This window comes from Mastigoproctus giganteus, chromosome 10 (assembly GCF_048544385.1).
Source record: "Mastigoproctus giganteus isolate SK-2022 chromosome 10, ASM4854438v1, whole genome shotgun sequence".
Lineage (NCBI taxonomy): Eukaryota > Metazoa > Arthropoda > Arachnida > Uropygi > Thelyphonidae > Mastigoproctus > Mastigoproctus giganteus.
In genome coordinates, this window is record NC_143584.1 from 222682525 (window position 1) to 222703414 (window position 20890).

The 20890-nt window shown below is 41.7% G+C and overlaps 1 protein-coding gene across 4 annotated transcripts in view; it reads left to right on the forward strand.

Annotated features, from left to right (window-relative positions):
- Positions 1-20212, forward strand: part of LOC150079962 (uncharacterized) — a 102566-nt gene extending 82354 nt beyond the window's left edge. The window contains exons 4-6 of one of the 4 annotated variants that reach the window (XM_090382465.1): positions 5722-5974; positions 16562-18992; positions 19068-20212. In XM_090382465.1, coding sequence (XP_090238591.1) covers positions 5722-5974; positions 16562-18992; positions 19068-19618 — 3235 coding nt within the window. In that variant the 3' untranslated portion in view covers positions 19619-20212. Of the gene's footprint in view, positions 1-5721; positions 5975-16561 lie in introns of all 4 variants that reach the window. The other 3 variants (XM_090382467.1, XM_090382468.1, XM_090382464.1) reach the window with 3 other exon arrangements.
- Positions 20213-20890: the final 678 nt, after the last annotated feature.

Here is a 20890-nt window from a genome sequence, read left to right on the forward strand (position 1 = left end):
TGAAACCTTGGAGAATGTGGGCTTCACTTGGACGTACGGGAGCGGGAGGCTCTGTCCCTTTAATCACATACATACACACACGGTAGACTTATTAGATGGTATTCAGTGATTGTGTTAAACACCAAAGGAACTGGAGCTAAGAGATGCCAATATTGTGTCTGTACATTGCGTGTATTATGTGGTCGATTTGCTTGCTGGACTAAAAACCAAATTTTCTTGGGCGGCAAAACGTATAACCCTCACGTGAGACCGATAAATGAGGCACATTATTAAAAAAAAAAATACCTGGCGTTACTGAGGCACAGCCTAAAACTACTTCGCTGCTCTTTTCAGTCCACAGATGCACATTTGTATTCGGATGAAAGTGATTTTGCCAAGGTTTCATTTCTGACGATGTGGCAGTTGAAAACTTATAAGCAGAAACCAAGTCTTTCTAAGAAGTGCATTTCCAGAATTTTAAAGCGATCGGGCAAGTGAATAAATGTTTTTAGTGATTATATTTCAAAATTAATGCACGTTCAGATCGCTTTCTTGCTTCTGTTTTCTCTTATTTTGTGACACAAAATCTTACTTCCACTATTCGTAGACAGCTAAATAGTCGAGCTGCTCACATAAGCTGTACACGCCCCCAGGCATACTTATTAGACCTTTCTCTGAAGAAAACAGGCTATCCTGCCGGCAATCCCCACTAACTCGTCCCCTACAACAGCAATCACCGATTCCAAAAAACCTCCGATGCCTCACATTCAGTCTTCTCGCAAAATGTGCGCAGAGGGGGTCAACAAATTGGCCCCTCTACAATCCCTCCTCCTGCTCGACGAATATGATTTCATCTGTATTCAGGAAACCTGGCTTAACTATCGAAAACGATTTACCCACATGGCCACTCCCCATCGATACGAAAATATTTACAAGGGCAGAGACCACAGAAGTGGAGGTGGCGTCTCCATCATGTTCAGAGACATCCACCACCTTGTGTGTGCACAGCTCGGCAACTCCCCAGCATTTGAAACCATTTCTGCAATTTTTAAAGTCCAAGAAGTGAGGATTTAGGTTGTAGCTGTATATTTACTTCCAGACCATAATCCTGACACAAGGAATGAACTAACCTCCAGGTAGAATGAACTACCCACCTCCAGCTTCCCACGCTAACCTTCGTTTTAGGAGATTTCAACATGCCCTCCCCAAGACACGAAATTGCTATGAACAATCTCGAACGCTCCTTCTCATCTCTTGGCCTTATACTAACTCATACGTGACCTACAAGATGACATCGAAACCTCGACCCCTTATTCCATAAGCTTGACAATCTCACTCTCGCAACGTCAATTTTTAGGTTCGCATCAGATCATCTCCCAAGTACCTTTGATTGTGAAACCTCAAATCATCCTACAAAGACTAAGTAAGAGCTATAGACTGGAATCAAATTGCTGCTAGCCATCCTAAATCAAACGCTTACCAATTTAGCTAACTTGTTAAAGGACATCACCCGTGAAGGGGCTTCCAAATCCGTCCGTCTGTCTTCCAGGACCAAGAACTGTTTCATCAGCGACGCGAAACGCGCCTTCATCAAGAAACATACTATACAGCAGGGGTCGGCAATCTGCGGCTCTTTAACTTTTAGCCCATATGACAAGAGCAGCGGGCATGGGCGGCGACGTGAATATAACATTAGTGTCGGTGCAAGCCTCAAACACTTCTCAGTTTAATTTGCCTGTGCATCGCGAGCATTAATAAATAATATTTATTAATGATTATTTATTATTTATTAATAAATAATCATTCATAAATAATATTTCAAAAAAATATATTTTTTAATAAAACACCTTCCCACTGTTCCATTTCTTGAAAAAACTCTTCCCCCCAGCTTGAGCTGAGGTGGGCTCTTCGGATTATTTTTTTTTGAAATTAGATCAAAAATGGCTCTTCACTCAAAAAAGTTGCCGATCCCTGCTATACAGGAATGGCAAAGGACACGGGATCTAGCTCACTTCCAGCTGTATAAAAAACATCGGGCACGTTTCCAACGCATACGGAGAATAGCACAGAACGACTTGATTGCACATAGAATAAAACTTGGGAAAAGAATCTACATCAACAAGAACCAACAGTCCCCCATGACGACTGACGTCTTCCTCGAGCGGACTAAGTCACTCGAAACTAAGCTCCTGCCTGCTCCCATCCCTTTATTCAGGTTAATCCACCACCACACCAAACATCACTGGATAAAATAGCCATTACAAAGCAACGCCTTATTGAGGTCATCAACAGTCTTCTCAACAAGTCCACCACTGGATCGGATGCCTGTTTTTATGATTAAATTATGCGGTGCATATGTATATCATCGACCTTCTGCTTGACGCATACAACTCCATCCTCAAAGCAGGAGCTTACCATACCATCTGGAACACATATTATGTTTCTTCCGTCCAAAAAAAGTCTAACCCAAAATCGTCCAATGATTATAGACAAATGGCTGTAGGATGCACCTACCTCAAAATCCATAAGCCATACTCATTGCTCTCACCCATCATGTGTTTGGCCACAATCCTCTGTACCTCCATAGTATACTACCGGGACGATCCACGATTACCCGGTAGTATACCATGGAGAATAGAACACTTTTCAGACTAGAACATACCTTAAGCAACAAAGAGCAACTTGATATTGTGTTCCTCGATATTACGGCGGCTTTCGACAATCTGTCCATCCATGCACTATGTGCCATACTATGCGATTACTTTAAAATCTCTGACATTTTAGTTCTTCTTAAGAAGCTCCTAAAGTCCAGGACCCTATGCATCCGAAATCAGAACCATCATCACCAAATTCTCAGCTCTAGAGAGCTCCCTCAAGGGGATGTTCTCTCTGCCGCCCTCTTCGCAGCATCTTTAGAACCCTTCCTCGTAAATCATGCTAACTTTACCACTTACGCCGATGATTTAAAGTTCTTCATTGTTACAAAATGCCCCCAGTCTCTCCAGTCTTCCTTAGTGAGCTCCAACCGACAACTACATGAACTGAAAGATTACCTTCATGTGACTGGACTCTCCATTAACAAAGAGAAAACCGCACAACCCTCCATCACCAAGAAGAGAAGCATCAATGATGTGAACATAATCATTGGGAACTCTCCAGTTAAAAAAGTCGCCCAACATAAGGATTTGGGCGTCATCTGTAACAAAGACCTTACGTTCTTGCCTCATTTTAATGCCACTCGAATGAAAACATATGCGGTTTTATGGAGTGTAAAACAGGAAATATCTAATTTGCACAATCCGCACCTTATCACCACCTATATTCTTCGATGCATAATCCCAATCCCTTTATATACCTCAACTATATGGTCCTCTACACCCTCATCTTACCAAACCAGGTTCTTATCCTTGGAATACTGGATTTTAAAATGGCTAAATAAGATCGTCGGTCTAACACCTACAATCTCAAAATTTGTCCTGGTCACCAATCTTAATATGTTTCCTTGGAGGTATGACATCATCTCTAGTAAACTTGTTATCTTGTCTCAGATGCTATTCGGAAAACTGAACTCATCGCCAAACCGCTAGATCGAAATAGATGCCAAACCAACGCACCCCCATACAGATCTAAGCTGCATAGCATGTCCTCCCTGGACAATATGTTTCCACTTAACTCCATTGAAATATTGAATAGATTATCCATTAATGTTGAGAAGCTGTGCAAGGAACCTACAGATCTTCCACTCTTCCAGATGTGTATACCCTCGTCAAGCTGTAAGTGGGTCTCCTGGAGATGCCGCTCTATCCACGCTTTTTTGTATCTTTATGTATTTTTGTTTTTAAATCTTGTATATTTATGTTAATGTATCTATATCAGAGGCTGTTAAGGCCATGTACTGTATCTGGACGCTGTACACAAACTACATTTATCTGTTATTATTTATTCAATTTTCTTTATGTAACTGGACTCGTGTTCTCTAGCTGCATAGCTGTAAAGGGACATTCCTTCGGAAATAAATTGATATTAATAATAATAATATCACACCTTGGGCAAGTCGTCTATTAGCCTGGTGCAAAGCTCATCGTTCCTGACTTATAAAATAGTGGAACCAGATTCTATAGATTGATGAATTACGTTACATACAATTTTGATCTGACGGTCGCAGGTGATGTATATGTGTGTTGCCCTAAGTAGGGCGACTCCTGAAAGTTAGGCCAACTCCGTCTTGGTACACTGGTGATATAGAACTTTGCAAACTAGCCAGAAATGAGTGTTGTGCATTGTTCCGCAACGATTAGATGACCACAAATAATAAATAAAGACAAACTGATAAAACATCAACACAGAGGAAAAGATCGCAAAATACTAAGGACAAACGGCGTAATATGCAGCAGAATAAATGAAACAGCATCGACCTAGGAACCAATGGGAGTGGCTCCAGTCAGAATGTCGTCGCTCCCAGGATGAAACCACACACCTAGAAAAGGACCAAACCCCACCAACGAGTCATCAACAGACTGCACTTGCTGGAGGGCACTGCAAATTGCCGCTATGGCGAACTGGGCAGGGCTCCCTTGCCCAGCCCACTTTCACTCCCTATCCCTGGTGGGGTGAGGGGAAGGATTTCCTGCCCCCTCCCCACCACCCCCTCATTTCCCTCTGGTGGGGCAAGGGCATGCCCCACTGATATACCTGGGGTCGCCTTCCCTATTGACCCCATACTTCTGTCTTTTCCCCCCAGCCTTCCGTCTCTCCCCCCTACTCTACCTATATCGCCAGCGAAAAGCGAATGCCCCACACAACGTAAAAAATTTTAAATGCCAAACTCGACACACTTGCAACCTTTTTCGGCCTAATTAAATTCAAGCGTTTATCTCCCCCCCCCCTTTTTTTTTTTTTTTTTTTGATATAGGTCCTAGCCACTGAAATCTCAGGAAATTAGGTGGCAGGACCTGCCAGAGTACTTATCTAAAAATACTGGTGTACCTGGTCTGCCTCCACGGGGCTAAGTGTGGGCAACGTTGGGCCTCAGTAGGGGTCCAGCGGCTAAATGGCCAGATGAACAACAGAACACAACACTACACATGTATAATATCCATACACTTTTAAATCTCTGGCCTTCCCAGTGAACTGGTACACCCACAATGAAAGCAACGCGGAGATGGGGGAAACCCCTGGTGCCGTTAGACACTAAATACACTTTGTTCGTGCAGTATGTATATGTGTGTGGTATTGTGTTGTTTAATTGTTTCTGGCAACTTAAATACCAGGAAACAGAGATGAATATGACAGTTGCTTCCAACACCGAGAATGCCAAAAGTCCATCTATCATCCAGTGTTATTCTAACGATAGAATGGTGACTTTTAGAAAGTCTGGACTCTGCCTTGACAACGCTACATGTTGACTTCTTTAGAACAACGCTTTGAGGCTGCAGGACTCATTTTATAGGGCCGTATAAAGTTCTACTTTGGGTTTCAAGTGGAGATCGTATTTAGTGCCAGGCAAGAACGCCTTAAGTATCTAGGCTAATGTTTCATAATAAAACCAAAATGACGAAAAATTACATTTATTCGCTCATAAAATTCAAATACAGGTTAAAATCTTTAAAATTACGGATCATTTTATGTCGTATATGAACACGTGAGATTATTTTAACTTATGCCTGAAGATGTCTACTAATTCAAAGTCCAAACTGCATGATCATAACAATCTAATTGAATTATTATTTTTTTTTTCAATAGTTACGTAGAGGCTGATTCCAGGAGACAGTCATATTCTTTCGTCATACCTCTAGGGGAGTGTGGCACGGAAAGTTACAACGATCCAGATGACTCCAAGAAGCTAAATTTCGAAAACATTGTTATTTTCCAGAATCACGAATCGTTTCAGGAATTATGGGATGCAGCCAGAAAGATTACGTGTGTATGGACCACTACTTTGGAGAAATTAGTGGTATTCAGGCCTATAGTGGTGGATATGTTGGATGTAGTCAGTGTAAGTATAATTTTATTAGCGAATGTTGAATCAATGCCATCTTATTCATGGTTGTAGCTTTGGCTATTATTCACAAACAAAAGTAGAGAAAGACTAATATTTATATAATTATATCTAAAAAAAATAACGGTAATAATAATAATAACAATACAAGTACGAACCCCAAGCAGTACTAGAGACCACAACCTACAAGCTGTACTTGGGACCGCGTCATAAAAATGGACAAAACTGTACCTAACCCTTATAGACAAGAAGGAAAAGGCTACCTATCCGATTTACATAGCAGTGCCCAACACTAGCAACCTCCAGAAAACCCATAAGGAGAAAATCCAGAAGTACACGAACCTAAGACTGGAGATCAAAGAGATGAGGCATATATAACAAGTAACCACCATCCCGATCATCGTGTCAACCACCAGTATGGTGCCAACGACCCTACATAACAGCTTAACAGCAATAGATCTCCCATAGAACACCTACAAGGAACTCCAGAAAGTCGCAATCCTGAATACCTGTAGGATAATCAGAGAGTTCCTCGACCAACAGTAACACAAGCCATAACCCCACCCTTTGTACTTGGTAGCAATATCGGTCACGGAGTGAAATCCCTTACACCTCGTGTTAACCTTCGTGTCTTAATCCAAAAGGTTGGAGAATTGCCTTGAATCTATGATGGCCTTATAATTAATTCAAACGGTTTGATTAATTCCCCCGCAGCTTCTTTTAACATGACCAGGCAAACGTTTGTACCTGGGCTGTACCTCTGCTTTCAAGCTTGGCAGTTTTCAGAAATTGAAAATGTTCCCCCCTCCCCTATCACCTGGAACAGCAACTGTGAGATGTCTGAACAAATAAAAGTTTATATCACAAGGTGCATTGGTTTGAGGGCTTTTCAGACATGCACACTAAAACGTGTCAATTTTCGTATTGGTCAGACATACCATGATTCATTTCGTCTCATAGAATCCGTTGGTAATGGCATCGGAAAACAAGCATCAATTCGGCAGAAAAGAAACCCATGCTGCTACAGACGTATCGTACTCATCAATTAATTCTATCGTGCTTCTTAGGAAAATCGACACTGATCCTCTAATCCAGGAGTGGCCAACTTAATTTGTGATGCGATCTACTTTTTTCCTTCGAAATGTGCCGCGATCTACCATCTCAAAAATTTCATTGCACAAGATGCACAAGTCGAGGGAGGACTGTATATTTAAAATTCGTAGTGATCGACCGAAATTAAATCCGCAATCGACAGGTTGGCCACCCCTGCTCTAATCGATCCCTGCCTAGAATGAAAAATAATGCAATATTAATCTGGAACAACCAGACTAATAGATTGGTTGTAGGCCGTTTAAATTTGTTTGTCATGCGATCCACAACCACAAGGAAATTTTGAGTTGACCAACAGTCGCAAAAATATTAACAAGATTTAAAGACAAATTTCAGTTTAGTATAATTGAACGAAAAATTGCAAAGAGTACACTGCAAAAAATGTAGCTTTCAAAAGGACTGTCAAAAATTAACGCGTTAAGTTATTCAGTTAAATTATTCTTCAATTTTAATCCTAGTACTGCGTTTGTGTCAGGAGGTGCCCTCGTGGGCAGCGCAGTTGTTAGGATCGCCATTCTCCACACACCGGGTGGAAAAGACCCGAGTTCGAGTCACGAGTGACGTGAGGAATTTTTATGGGCCTTTTCATAACATAGCTGAGTTAGTCGGTCACAGGCAAGGGCAGCATGGTTTTCTCTCCCTTAAACTCGGGTGTTTCGTCCAGAAAACAGAAAATCGACCTCAGAATATACGCAATTAAAGACAATGTATACGGAGTAATATGAACCAGTCGCTGACGCTCCTAAATCCCTACTACAATAGCCAGGAGGGTCACATTTCATAGCTATTCTGGTTACATTAACATAATATAGTATTTTTATGTAAAATTACATACCTTTTGTGCGTTCCATTTTTAATATTTCATTGCATTACTTTGACCGCAAGTGCCTTGGCATAACTCATTCTGAATGTTTTTTATATTTCTGCTATTGCCTGCAAGCTTTTAAACCAATTAACTTTGGATATATCCTGCTCGAAACGCTACATTGGGAGAATGTCTCATTTCTATGGAAGTTTTGACTTACTGTACCCAGTAGACATTACAAAAAAAAAAAAAGTGAGAAACAGTTTCTCACTGGCATCTAAATTTGATATTCTGCTAAAACAGAATTAGTCATAATGAACTTGATTTCTGCGAGAAAGTTATGGCCGATGCTTTCTGGAATGCAAAAGGTGTCATCATTTATTTTCTTACTAAGTAGAAGCAGTGGTGTATTCGGGCCGGAGCGCACCGGAACGATGTTCCGGTACTTTTTTCTAAATGTCATAATAGAAAATCATTAAATTTATACACCTATTATGAAACAATGGCATAATCAAAGGGGAGGGAGAAATATCTATTTTACCCATTGCTACTAAAAATATATATTAATAGTAATCTTTAAAATTAATAGATTTCTTTAAAAATTTATTTAAAAACAAAAAATACAAATTTCGCAATGAAACTTGAACGTTTCTTACTAAAGTACAATTTGTTAGATAAAGAGATCCAACGAATGAGATATACTGTGATGCGTGCGAACGCTGCATTTTGATTCGCCATGAGCTGAACGCTAGAACTGATTGTTCTATGAACCATGAGTCTGAAATCTGATTCAGTTACTGTACAGTCGATGTGGCGTTATCATATAGTCTTCTGGAGAAGGAGCGTTCCGGTACTGTTTTTTTTAGCAATACACCTCTAAGTAGAAGATAGTTATAGAAAGGGTCCAAAGACAGGCAACTCGAATGGTGAGATCGAAAGGACGACCGTATGAGGAAAGGCTCCAATTATGTGGGCTACAGAGCTTGGCAACCAGGTACCTCAGGGTGACCTGATTGAGGTTTATAAGGCTCTGAGAGGAATTATTAAAATGAATGAAGGTGGAATTTTCACTGTTACAAAGAATTCCAGAACTAGGGGCAATAAATTCCAATTACAGGGGTTGAAGTTCACATTAGATTGTAGGAAGTTTTCTTTTAGCCGGCGAGTCATTGATTGTTGGAACAATTTGTCCTCGCAGGTAGTTGAGGCTGACAGTTTGAATAAATTCAAAGTGAACTGGACAGTTACCTGTGTGAGGAGGGAAGCATATATTTTGTATTTTCTTATCTACTGTTTTTTTTTTCCAGTGCAACAAAAGCCTGCAGCTTCTTTGCACTATATGGAGAATACTTTGCTGTTGTTGCGTGTTTCAGGAGCATCAGCGACTAAGGCATATTTCTCCTTGTATACTGTCTGTAAATTGCGTTTTCATGTGGTCGATTTTCTGTTTGCGTGAAAAATCATAGCTTCCGGGAGAAAAACCACGCTACTTTCGCCTGAGACCAACTAACTCCGCCACGTTGTGAAAAAGGCCAATTAAAGTTCCCCAGGTCATCGACGGGACTGGAACTCAGGTCTTTCCATGACGGCGATTCTACCAACTGAGGAATAGTTAATGAAGACTACTACAAAGTTATGCAGGACAAGGTAAAAGCTAGCAATATTGTAAAAGCATTGAGGTTAATTTTTTAAGGCCACACAAGACGGCAGTGAAAATAAACACTCCGGGGATACCTGAAGTGGGAAATTCTTGTTCACGGCCACAGTCCAGTTCGAATTTGGTACTCCCTGATTTTTTCGCGCCATTAGAAGATTTCTTTCGAAGTAAAACTTTAAAACAGAGAGGAAATCATCAAAGCCGAGCAATTCTGATTTTGACTACAACCAGACTATTTATGGAGTACATGCCAAGACTTCTTTGAGAAAGGCATTCAGAAGTTTGCAGAAATAACAAAGTGAGATAACTATATAAGTGGAAAGTTATCTTGAGACCTAAAAATATCTGAATTATATTTAATATTTACTAGTAATATAAGTTACGGTTCAACTACCAACTCGAAAATCTGCGCCTTCAAATGAGCCGAAATCGCTGAATGGCGAAACAGTGTCTTCCGTATGTCACAAACCCAGTCACTACCAAGCAATACATCCAGCAATACAGCGCGTCCTCTAAGGAGCAGAAATTTGGGGTTCTGCGACCAAAACTACGCTAAAGCCACTATATGGAGTTTTGGTTACTTAAATGGACTACATGGAAGTCTCAGTTACCTCCATAGCGATGGCCATGGCTCTCTGTCTGGAGCGATTGCGAGTGAAGATGGAACAGAGACGCTTAACTTTCACTGTGAAGATGTTCACGGAAAATATCTCCGCCCCACCATCTGGGACGTGATCGGTTGGAGAGTTCCTCCTCCATTCAGAGCAATGCCACAGTTGTTCTCAATCCATGGGAGACTGCATATGTCTGAGAGATTTCCACCCACACAAACATTAACAATGATACAGTCGATGGACGTGGATCTGGACCAGTTTGTCTGTGACAAGCAGTACACGAGAAGTATCCTAACGAAAGCACGTGGTTTTCTCCCCACCCAGCAGGGTGATGAATCTGAACTGTAAAAATATATATCTGTGAACTGTGAAAAAACTCGATCGGTGCCACTGTATTCTGTGAACCACGAATCCTGTAATCTAGATATAGAGAGAACTGATTCACGTGGATTTTATTTATTTTTTTTTTTTTAGTTTTGCTCTATTTCTATTATCATTATTTGTTTTGTTATTTTATTAATTTACTATCCATGTGAAACCCCTGGCAGCATTCCGTGAAGGGTGCATTGTATCGTGTCTTTACGTACAATTAAGATTAATTAATTAATTAATAATTATTAAAATAAATTTCATTCATATTAGAACCATTCTTTCACATCATAACTTGAGTAACTCAGATATGTCGAAATTATTTAAAATGAAAAAAGTTCAAACGAACTTCCACTACTATTGGAGGATGTTCCCTTGGCTACAAGGATTGGTATGCACTTGCAACATAACGGAGCTCCTGCACATTATACCCGTCTGGTGACATGATATCGAAATCGAATTTTCCCTGTAAGATGGATCGACCGCGGTGGTCCCGTTCTTGGGCCACCAAGGTCTTCAGACCTCACTCCGTTAGATTTTTGTTTGTGGGGATCGATGAAAAGTGAGGTATACAAAGAAAAGGTGAATACAAGAGACGAATTGCTCGCTGGCATTTGGGATACTGCTGCCCTGATAAAGGAACGCCAAGACGACCTCAGAAGAACAACACGCCATATTACCAGAAGAGCTGCAAAGGTCGGCGGTCGGATTTTCGAACACTTATTGTAAAAAAATTGTCAATTATTTGTGTTTTGTATCATTCAAAAAAGTCAATAAATACAAACAATAAAAATAACAGGATGGTTTTTCCCTGAGATGGAAACCTCATATTTTATTACTGGCCAGGGCTCGTTTAACTCTAAATTACATTATTTTAAATTAGTATTAGATTCTTTACGTTATTCTTCTGGTGAGGAAACATGAAATCATATTTTATATGATTGTGTTATATATGAAGAATTTAGGAACAGTTAAGGACTCCATTCCAGATGTACAGCTTGGTAATGAGCAATTTTATTTATCTTCTAAATCTAACTTTAATGCAATGCAGGAATTTGCTAAGACTGTGTTTTCGAAGCGTAGATAAATGTCTATGCTCTTAATGAATGTATTGAGACTTATTGTATATATATTTTTTTATTTTTTTTTTTTTGCAGGCACTCAGTAGGATTTTTTTCTCCTCTGAGTGTGGGATGAGTTTATTTATTTATTTAAATTTAATTCAATTTAATTTAATATATTTATATATTTTATTATTATTATTTATTTTTACTTTTTATTATTTTTATTTTATTTATTTATTTTTATTTTATATATTTTTATTTATTTATTTATTTTTATTTTATATATTTTTTATTTATTTATTTATTTTTATTTTATATATTTTTTATTTATTTATTTATTTTATTATTAATATTTTAATTTTTTTTATTTTTTTGTCTCCCAGGTGTGGGTAGCTTGGAAGTAGGGGGAGTTGGCACCCACTGATATTGCACTGCATCTGGTGGGTGCGGTGTTTTGTGCTTAATGCACTGAGAGTAAAGTAAACCCAGGTCTGGATCCTCGTGCCAGGGACGAGCACCAAGAAGCGACTTCCTGGTGGAGAAATGGCCTGGTTTTTTTTTTTTTTTTTTTTTTTTTCGCATTCATACTACACACACTCTTGCACTCACACTACAGGCCCATTCGTAGAGGTTCTACTTGCATACAGAGGACACTGGTTGAGTTAGACGTTAGTCCAGGTGCCACCTTAGACATATACATATATAAATAATAAGTCATTTATCGTTCTTTAATACCTCTGGTAATGACTTTATGCGCGCCAGTTTCAAACAGCTTTATCTCCGTATCCATTGAGAATTGGACACATGTTCATATGAACTTTTTTTCACTCAGAATAATTGATACTATAACCTCACAAAATATTTACTATTCCTGGACATGTATGTTAAATGTTTGCATGCAATATGACAAAGGTACGAATTTCTCATTGTTTAAGTTCAATTTTATGATATACGCAGGTGTTCAAAGAAAGTGCGTCACCTAGGAATTTCACATTTCTAACCCTTTTTCGCGATGGTATGTTATATAATGACTAGCATCACAAATAGAAATATAAACAAAAGATATTTATTAATAATTAAGGCAAAGCTAAATAATATTTCACAGGTGCTCTCAAAATATTCCAAAATGAGCATTTGCAACCTTTATACAACAGTTTGGTAAACACGACAATTATGGCTGAAATGTTATCAGAATTTGCTTCAGTTTATCATTTTAAATGGAAAACAATATGAAAGGTTCACCAGGTGCAAACTAATATTTAGTTGAACCGCCTCTGGCCCTGATGACATCGTCGAGGCATTGACAAGATCAATTTCTGAAGATAATCAACTGATAGTTCGTGGTTCCAAACACCAATTATGGCTTCCACGAAGGGTTTTAGGTTTCTTTCTGGCAACTGCAGATTCCACACGATGCCAACAGTCCTCTGTAGGATTCAGGTCCGGCCTGTTTTCTGGCCAGCTAAGAGTTGCAATGGACCGTTCTTCCAACCATTTTTTCACCTGTAATAAATGTAAATACATTACTGTCGAACCTCTAATGCAGAAATGAATCTAAAGTAAGTACAGAAGTGCCTACTTACACTTTTCGTCCAATGACAAGGAGCAGAGTCGTCCTGAAAGATGCAGTTCCTTGGCAGGTTGAAATGGTCTCTAATGGTTGGCAGCAATTTGCCTTCCAATATAGCCAGGTATCCATCGGCATTTACGGAATCTTTTATAAACTGCAGGTGACCTACTCTGCGATACGAAATGCACCCCCCCCACATCAATGGCTGGTAGAGAATTTCACTGTAGACACCATACAGTCTGGATGGTATTCTTCACCACGTTTACGGCGAATCGTTTGTCTCCCATCAAGAGCCATGCAGGTTGAATTTCTTCTCATCCGAGAAAATAACTGACTTCCACTACTCGGAGGTCCATTTGACATGCTCCTTACACCAAATTAATCGGACCTTTTTCATTTTTTGTGAGGAGGGGCTTCTTCTTAGGACGACGGGCTACAAGTCCATTTTTGAAGAGGCGTCTTCTGACTTTTACTGCACTTGCTGCCACTCCTGTATGTTCTTCCCATTCTCTTTTCAGCTCAGACTAAGAAGAAGCTTTACGGTTTTTAAGGCATAAGCGCTTCAAAACGCGGTCCTGTTTTGGCGTAGAGGCTCGTTTGCGTCCGGTTCCTTTTTTCCTATCAGCAGAATCAGTATTCTTGAGTTTCGAAAGAAATATCTACTCACTGTCGACTAATTACAAGACACTCTATAAGGAACATGACAGGAAGAACATCCTTCCATACGTAAAGCAACAATAGCACTCTTTCTTCGTGTCGTCAACTGCACGTAACTCGCCATCCTGACAGAAGCAAGGAATGACTGCAACTCTTGCAGAGCATGCTTATATAGCTAAAAGTAATAGCTGATGCAATATTACGTCATCACCTACGCGTGTCAATCTTATCTGATGCAATCTGTAAGAAATATTGCTACATGCAACGTAAGCATGTTTAGCACGTAAGCACGATAATTACAATTTTAAGGGGAGATGCACTTTATTTGAACACCAGTGTATAGGAATTCAAAATACAGGCATGATGCATTCTCTTCCAAAAACTGGCATCCCCGAATGTATCATACAATACCGTACTTAGAGACATAGACAGCATTCATAAAGTCTGAATTGCACGTTTTGTATGCTGTTTCTTCACTATCATATATACTGTATGTTTTGTTTTATTCTCCGGGAATACCGCGTAATAAAAAAATGAATATATACAATGAAAACGCAATGTATCAATATGAAAATAAAACCACGTGAAGTACCATTTATTTAGTCTCAACTTAATATACACTGAGTTGGCTTTACAGTAGCAACACTCGCCCCCCCCCCCCCCCCTTGTACAGGAATGGACTCCTCTGTGACGCTGGTGAAGGCTCAAAGTCGGGAATGCCTGATAATACGATTGCAGTTCATACACGTGGCGATCAGTTTTTTAATGTCTGCAAAGAAGAATGTGCCGACACAGAGATTTTTCCGACTTCGAACGTGGGACGATTGTGAGGCAAGACGTGCAGATATCAGTTTACTGTGACTAGCTCAACAGCGGTTGAACAACCAGTCAAAGGTCACACGTTGGATAGTCACGTGTGGTCGACGCCCGTGGTAAGTGTCCTGCGTCTCGTCTCATAATACAGTAGTGATGCAGTACAGTACCCCAGCGAATCACCGTACAACATAGGAATAGAAGACTAATATCCACATGGACTATGCGCAGGACATTAGCTTCTATAGGCTATAGCAGTCGACGGCTGACATTGCTATCCAAGCTCACTGCATGACACGAGAAACTTCGTTCGCAAAATGGTCTGTTAATTGTTCATTGGCACGTCAGTCGATGATCCAGCGACGCATCTTAATTGGCACCTCACTGGATAATCAACACGTAGAAATCTGTCGCCTGACCTGATGAATCCCGTTTCAGACTCAATCATGCTGATGAGCGTATTCACATTTGGAGAAAGCAACATGAGGCCATGGCACCCGGATGCACTGCTGGTGGTCGGCAGACTGGAGGCGGTTGTTTTATGGTTTGGGGACTGTTTTAGTGACATGTCCCGAATCCTCTGATCACCGTTAATCAACTGCTCTCTTGTTAATAGGCGCTCCGGCGTCTATTAACAAGAGAACGCGCCATGCCATATAGCCCAGCAGGTTGCTAACTGGTTTCACGAACATGACAATGAATTCTCTGACGTCCTATGCCCATCCCATTCAACACCCCAAGCATGTTTTGGAACTACTGGAAAAGAATTCGGTGCTACGACCATCCACCTTACAACGCGCGACAATTACTAGAGACATTGTGCAACGCAAGGGTAGCATTACCACAGGGCACCATGCAACACCTTATGAAGCACTTGCCAACACGTGTACAAGCTGTATTACAGGCAAAAGGTCGTTTCACGAAGTATTAGGTAGGTGTTGCTAATGCAAAGTCAACCCAGTGTATAGTTTCTAATCCGTTATACACTGTTATCTGAAGTAGCAGGACACCACACAGAGTCGAGTAGGCTATCTGGTAAACTGAAGACTAGAGATCAGACTACATCCTATTAAAATAGGATTTTTTTGTTTCCTTATATGAATGTTTCTTTGATGTCCCAATAATTTTGATGCAGGCTTCGTTCACAAAGTGGTTTGTTAATCGGGCTAGGGTTTCATGATTTCTTGTCTCGATTGGTCAAGTTTATCATCCAATACACAAGCAAACCGGCCCCATAGCAATACATGTAATTTAAAGACAATATACCACGCTCATTGCCTTGGTTCCCTTGGAATAATCAGAAAAAAATATTTTATAATAATTTTTCATCATTTTGGTATTTGTTATCTTTCCTTTCAATAAACTTTCAGTAATAAACTCCAATGTATTACTGCAAGACCAGTAATAAATTGGAGTGTATTACCGCAAGCTCATTAAGAGATCACTGCCCAGGCGAGACGAAAAGCCCCACTTTTAACCGGGGAAAAACCTTGCTATCTACGCCTGAAACCGACTAACTCAGCCACGGAGTGAAAAAAGCAAATAAAAGTTCCTCGGGCCTTTCCCACCCTGTGGGGGAGAGGACAGTAACGATACCACTGTACCACCACTGTGCAGACAAAATTTAATGAAGTCTCACATCATAGAGGATAAGGAACAATGGTCTGATGTCGAAAAGGAAAAAAAAAAAAAAAGAAAAAAGACAATCTGTGATCTCCAGTTGCGCCCATCCCTAGTTACTCTTCTGTTTAATGTATTAACTTTAACGTTCACGATTAAGAGGCGACATTTCCACTGATTTGTATAATCAAAAAGTTTGAGTCGTGCAATTATAGATTTTACATAGTTATAGCCAAAAGAAGCATGAAATTAATATTTTAATATTGAATTACAAAACTTTTAACATGTTTACGGTTAACTTTCAGGTTCCATTTACTGGCAACATTGTGGACTGCTGGATGGATATTCAGCGAGGTATATTTCCTGACAACACACCTCTGGAAGGAGTCGTGAAAATCGGTGAAGAATTAACTGTTGTCATTTACATTAGAGACGGTGACAGAACGTTTGATGTGCGAGTCAAGGACTGTTATGCTTATGACAATCCAGACTTTGAAAATGATTTAACAACGCGCCTTCAAATCACAGATGAAGACGGCTGTCCAATAAAAACAAAAATCATTGATTACTGGAAAAGGACATTGCAAACAGGAAATACTGGAGCAAGTATCATTGCTTACACAACTCTTTATGCATTCAGATTCCCAGAAAAAAACGACATATTCATTACTTGTAACATTGAGGTGTGCAGACAGAGATGTGAATATCGATGTCCAGGAGAACCTACCGAACCAGTTACCGTAAGAATTCCACCAACACTTCCACCTGGTTTCACATTACCGCCTGTTACAAAACCACATGTATTTATAACACCAAGTCCTAGACCACCTTACACACCAACACCATTTGTGACACCAGGACCTAGACCACCAGGCCCTAGACCACCTTTCACTCCACCACCATTTATTACACCAGGACCCAGGCCACCAGGACCCAGGCCTCCAGGTCCTAGACCACCTTACACACCACCACCGTTTGTGACACCAGGGCCTAGGCCACCAGGCCCTAGACCACCTTTCACCCCACCACCATTTGTAACACCAGGACCCAGGCCTCCAGGTCCTAGACCACCTTACACACCACCACCGTTTGTGACACCAGGGCCTAGACCACCCTATACACCACCACCATTTGTGACACCAGGACCCAGACCACCAGGTCCTAGACCACCTTTCACTCCACCACCGTTTGTGACACCAGGGCCTAGGCCACCAGGCCCTAGACCACCTTTCACTCCACCACCGTTTGTGACACCAGGACCCAGACCACCCTACACACCACCACCAGTAATTGTTACTCCAGGTCCACCAGGCCCTAGACCTCCTTACACACCACCACCATTTGTGACACCAGGACCCAGGCCACCAGGTCCTAGACCACCTTTCACTCCACCACCGTTTGTGACACCAGGACCCAGACCACCCTATACACCACCACCATTTGTGACACCAGGGCCTAGGCCACCAGGTCCTAGACCACCTTTCACTCCACCACCATTTGTGACACCAGGGCCTAGGCCACCAGGCCCTAGACCACCTTTCACTCCACCACCATTTGTGACACCAGGACCCAGACCACCCTATACACCACCACCATTTGTGACACCAGGACCCAGACCACCTTTCACACCACCACCATTTGTTACACCTGGTCCAAGACCACCTTACACACCACCACCAGTAATTGTTACTCCTGGCCCACCTGGTCCTAGACCACCATTCACACCAGGTTCACTGGTGACTCCAAGCCCAAGTCCACCAGGCCCTAGACCACCTTTCACACCACCACCATTTGTTACACCAGGCCCTAGACCACCATACACACCACCGCCATTTGTGACACCAGGACCTAGACCTCCTGGCCCTAGACCACCTTTCACTCCACCACCATTTGTGACACCAGGACCTAGACCACCCTACACACCACCACCAGTAATTGTTACTCCAGGTCCACCAGGCCCTAGACCTCCTTACACCCCACCACCATTTGTGACACCAGGACCCAGGCCACCAGGGCCTCGAACACCTTTCACACCACCTCCATTTGTGACACCAGGACCCAGGCCACCAGGTCCTAGACCACCTTTCACACCACCACCATTTGTGACACCAGGACCTAGACCACCTTATACACCACCTCCAGTAATTATTACTCCAGGTCCACCAGGCCCTAGACCTCCTTACACCCCACCACCATTTGTGACACCAGGACCCAGACCACCAGGTCCTAGACCACCTTTCACTCCACCACCGTTTGTGACACCAGGGCCTAGGCCACCAGGCCCTAGACCACCTTTCACTCCACCACCATTTGTGACACCAGGTCCTAGACCACCTTATACACCACCTCCAGTAATTATTACTCCAGGTCCACCAGGCCCTAGACCTCCTTACACCCCACCACCATTTGTGACACCAGGACCCAGACCACCAGGTCCTAGACCACCTTTCACTCCACCACCGTTTGTGACACCAGGGCCTAGGCCACCAGGCCCTAGACCACCTTTCACTCCACCACCATTTGTGACACCAGGTCCTAGACCACCTTATACACCACCTCCAGTAATTGTTACCCCAGGTCCACCAGGCCCTAGACCACCTTACACCCCACCACCATTTGTGACACCAGGACCCAGGCCACCAGGTCCTCGACCACCTTTCACACCACCTCCATTTGTGACACCAGGACCCAGGCCACCAGGGCCTCGACCACCTTTCACACCACCACCATTTGTGACACCAGGACCCAGGCCCCCAGGTCCTAGACCACCTTTCACACCACCACCACCATTTGTGACACCAGGGCCCAGGCCACCAGGGCCTCGACCACCTTACACACCACCTCCCTTCATTACACCTGGTCCTAGGCCACCTGTGACTCCAATTGGTCCTCCACCAGTTGTGATTACACCTGGACAAAGACCTCGACCCTCGCCGACTCCCAAACCGCCATCTGGTAAGCCACCTGGGAAGATATCATGGGAAGGCAATGCACCACCTGATCATCCTTTCCACAGTTTCCACTACCAGCCTATTAAGCTGAAAAGGATAGGTCGATCTTTGAGTGCTGCTGAAACAAGCAAATCTGTAGCTCTAAGGGTAAAAGGTATTCGGGTTGTAACATTGGAAGACGATTCCGATGATATTAAATTGCCCATACAACCATATCGAGATCACCGAAGAGGAGGAAATAATGCATTTCTTTCGGCTACTTCCTTCATTACAGTCAGTGTAGTAGCAGCTTCTCTTCTAGCGGTTGTGAGTGTGCTGGCAGTGATTTTCTCTCCCTATAGACAACGTGAAAAAAGTCGAAAAGTGGCGACTAACCACGTTACGAACATGAGTCAAACGACAGAAAAATGAAGAATTGTTCTCTGGATTTGTATGAGATATCAGAATGAACAAGACCCGCGAAGCTTGTTCTCATCCTCCAGAACAGGACTATGGTAATGTAAAAATAATTCCGTTTGTCGACGAGATGACTATTTGTAGATAATTTCTGTTCTTACAGCCCATCTCTCATTGGGCATGAGAAAGTGATGTATCTTCTTTCCCTCCTGTTTAAATTATTCTGGCTTATATGTACGCGTGTCGTGAGTCCTGTTGAAAAGATTTTCTTTCATAAAGTAAAGATTTATATGTTACGAGTGTGCAGCTATATTTACTCTCGTTGATTTGGTCACATCCACCAAGGTCACGACGTAACTCAACTGCAATTGTAACACCAAGGATCTCAAGTCATCTCATAACACCATTATTCTTATCGTACTAAAAACAGACCATTTTATACATCATTGGCAGCTGTGATCAGTGAAGATTATATTCTCTACAAAAAGTTAATAGCGCGTACAGCATTGAATGACGAATGTTCACAGTCCAGTTTTATGTGTTTAGAATAAGTTCTGAAATCTCTATTTGTAACAGCCGTTCTCTTCTCTTTCGAAAAGTATTCTTACTGAGGGCATCCATCTCCATCTTAAAAAAAAGAGAAAGGTTATGGTACTTTACTACGTGATATGTCCTCTATAATCTCGTTAACTATATTACCTAATTAGTTGAATCTGAGGTTTTGTATCTTTTATTATTTTGCTATCGGAATAAATAAATTAATGTGAAAAAGTTCAGAAAGTTACACACATTTTTCCTTGACACAGAATGAGACAAAAGCGTTGAGAAAAAAAACGTGTATTTAATAGTAGATAAAAGTATGCCAAATACACTCAGGAGCCAAAGCATTATGAGAACATCCCTGTCTACACGAGCGGACACATCCCACACATCTAGTAGTGATGTCACCGTCCGGCGCAGTGTATATATAATGATGGCACAGATAATGCCTGTCAATTCGTCAGTAAGAAGTCCGTGCAAAAGGGAAGATAAAGTACCTGGTGGAGTTTCAAAGGAAATTTTTTTTGCGGTGCTACAACGGCGGAGTCTAGCATCTCAATAACCATTGTCAACAGGCATGGTCGGCTGTTCGAGGCATTTGCGCCAAGGCGCCTCCGTAGCCAGGTGGGAAGGAGCAGCAGTGCGTAGCACACGCTTCTTGATTAGACCGGGGTTCGAGCCCGTCACCACCAAATATGGAGGATGCGGAAAGGTCAGGGAATGGCCACCGCATATTCCCGGAGCAAT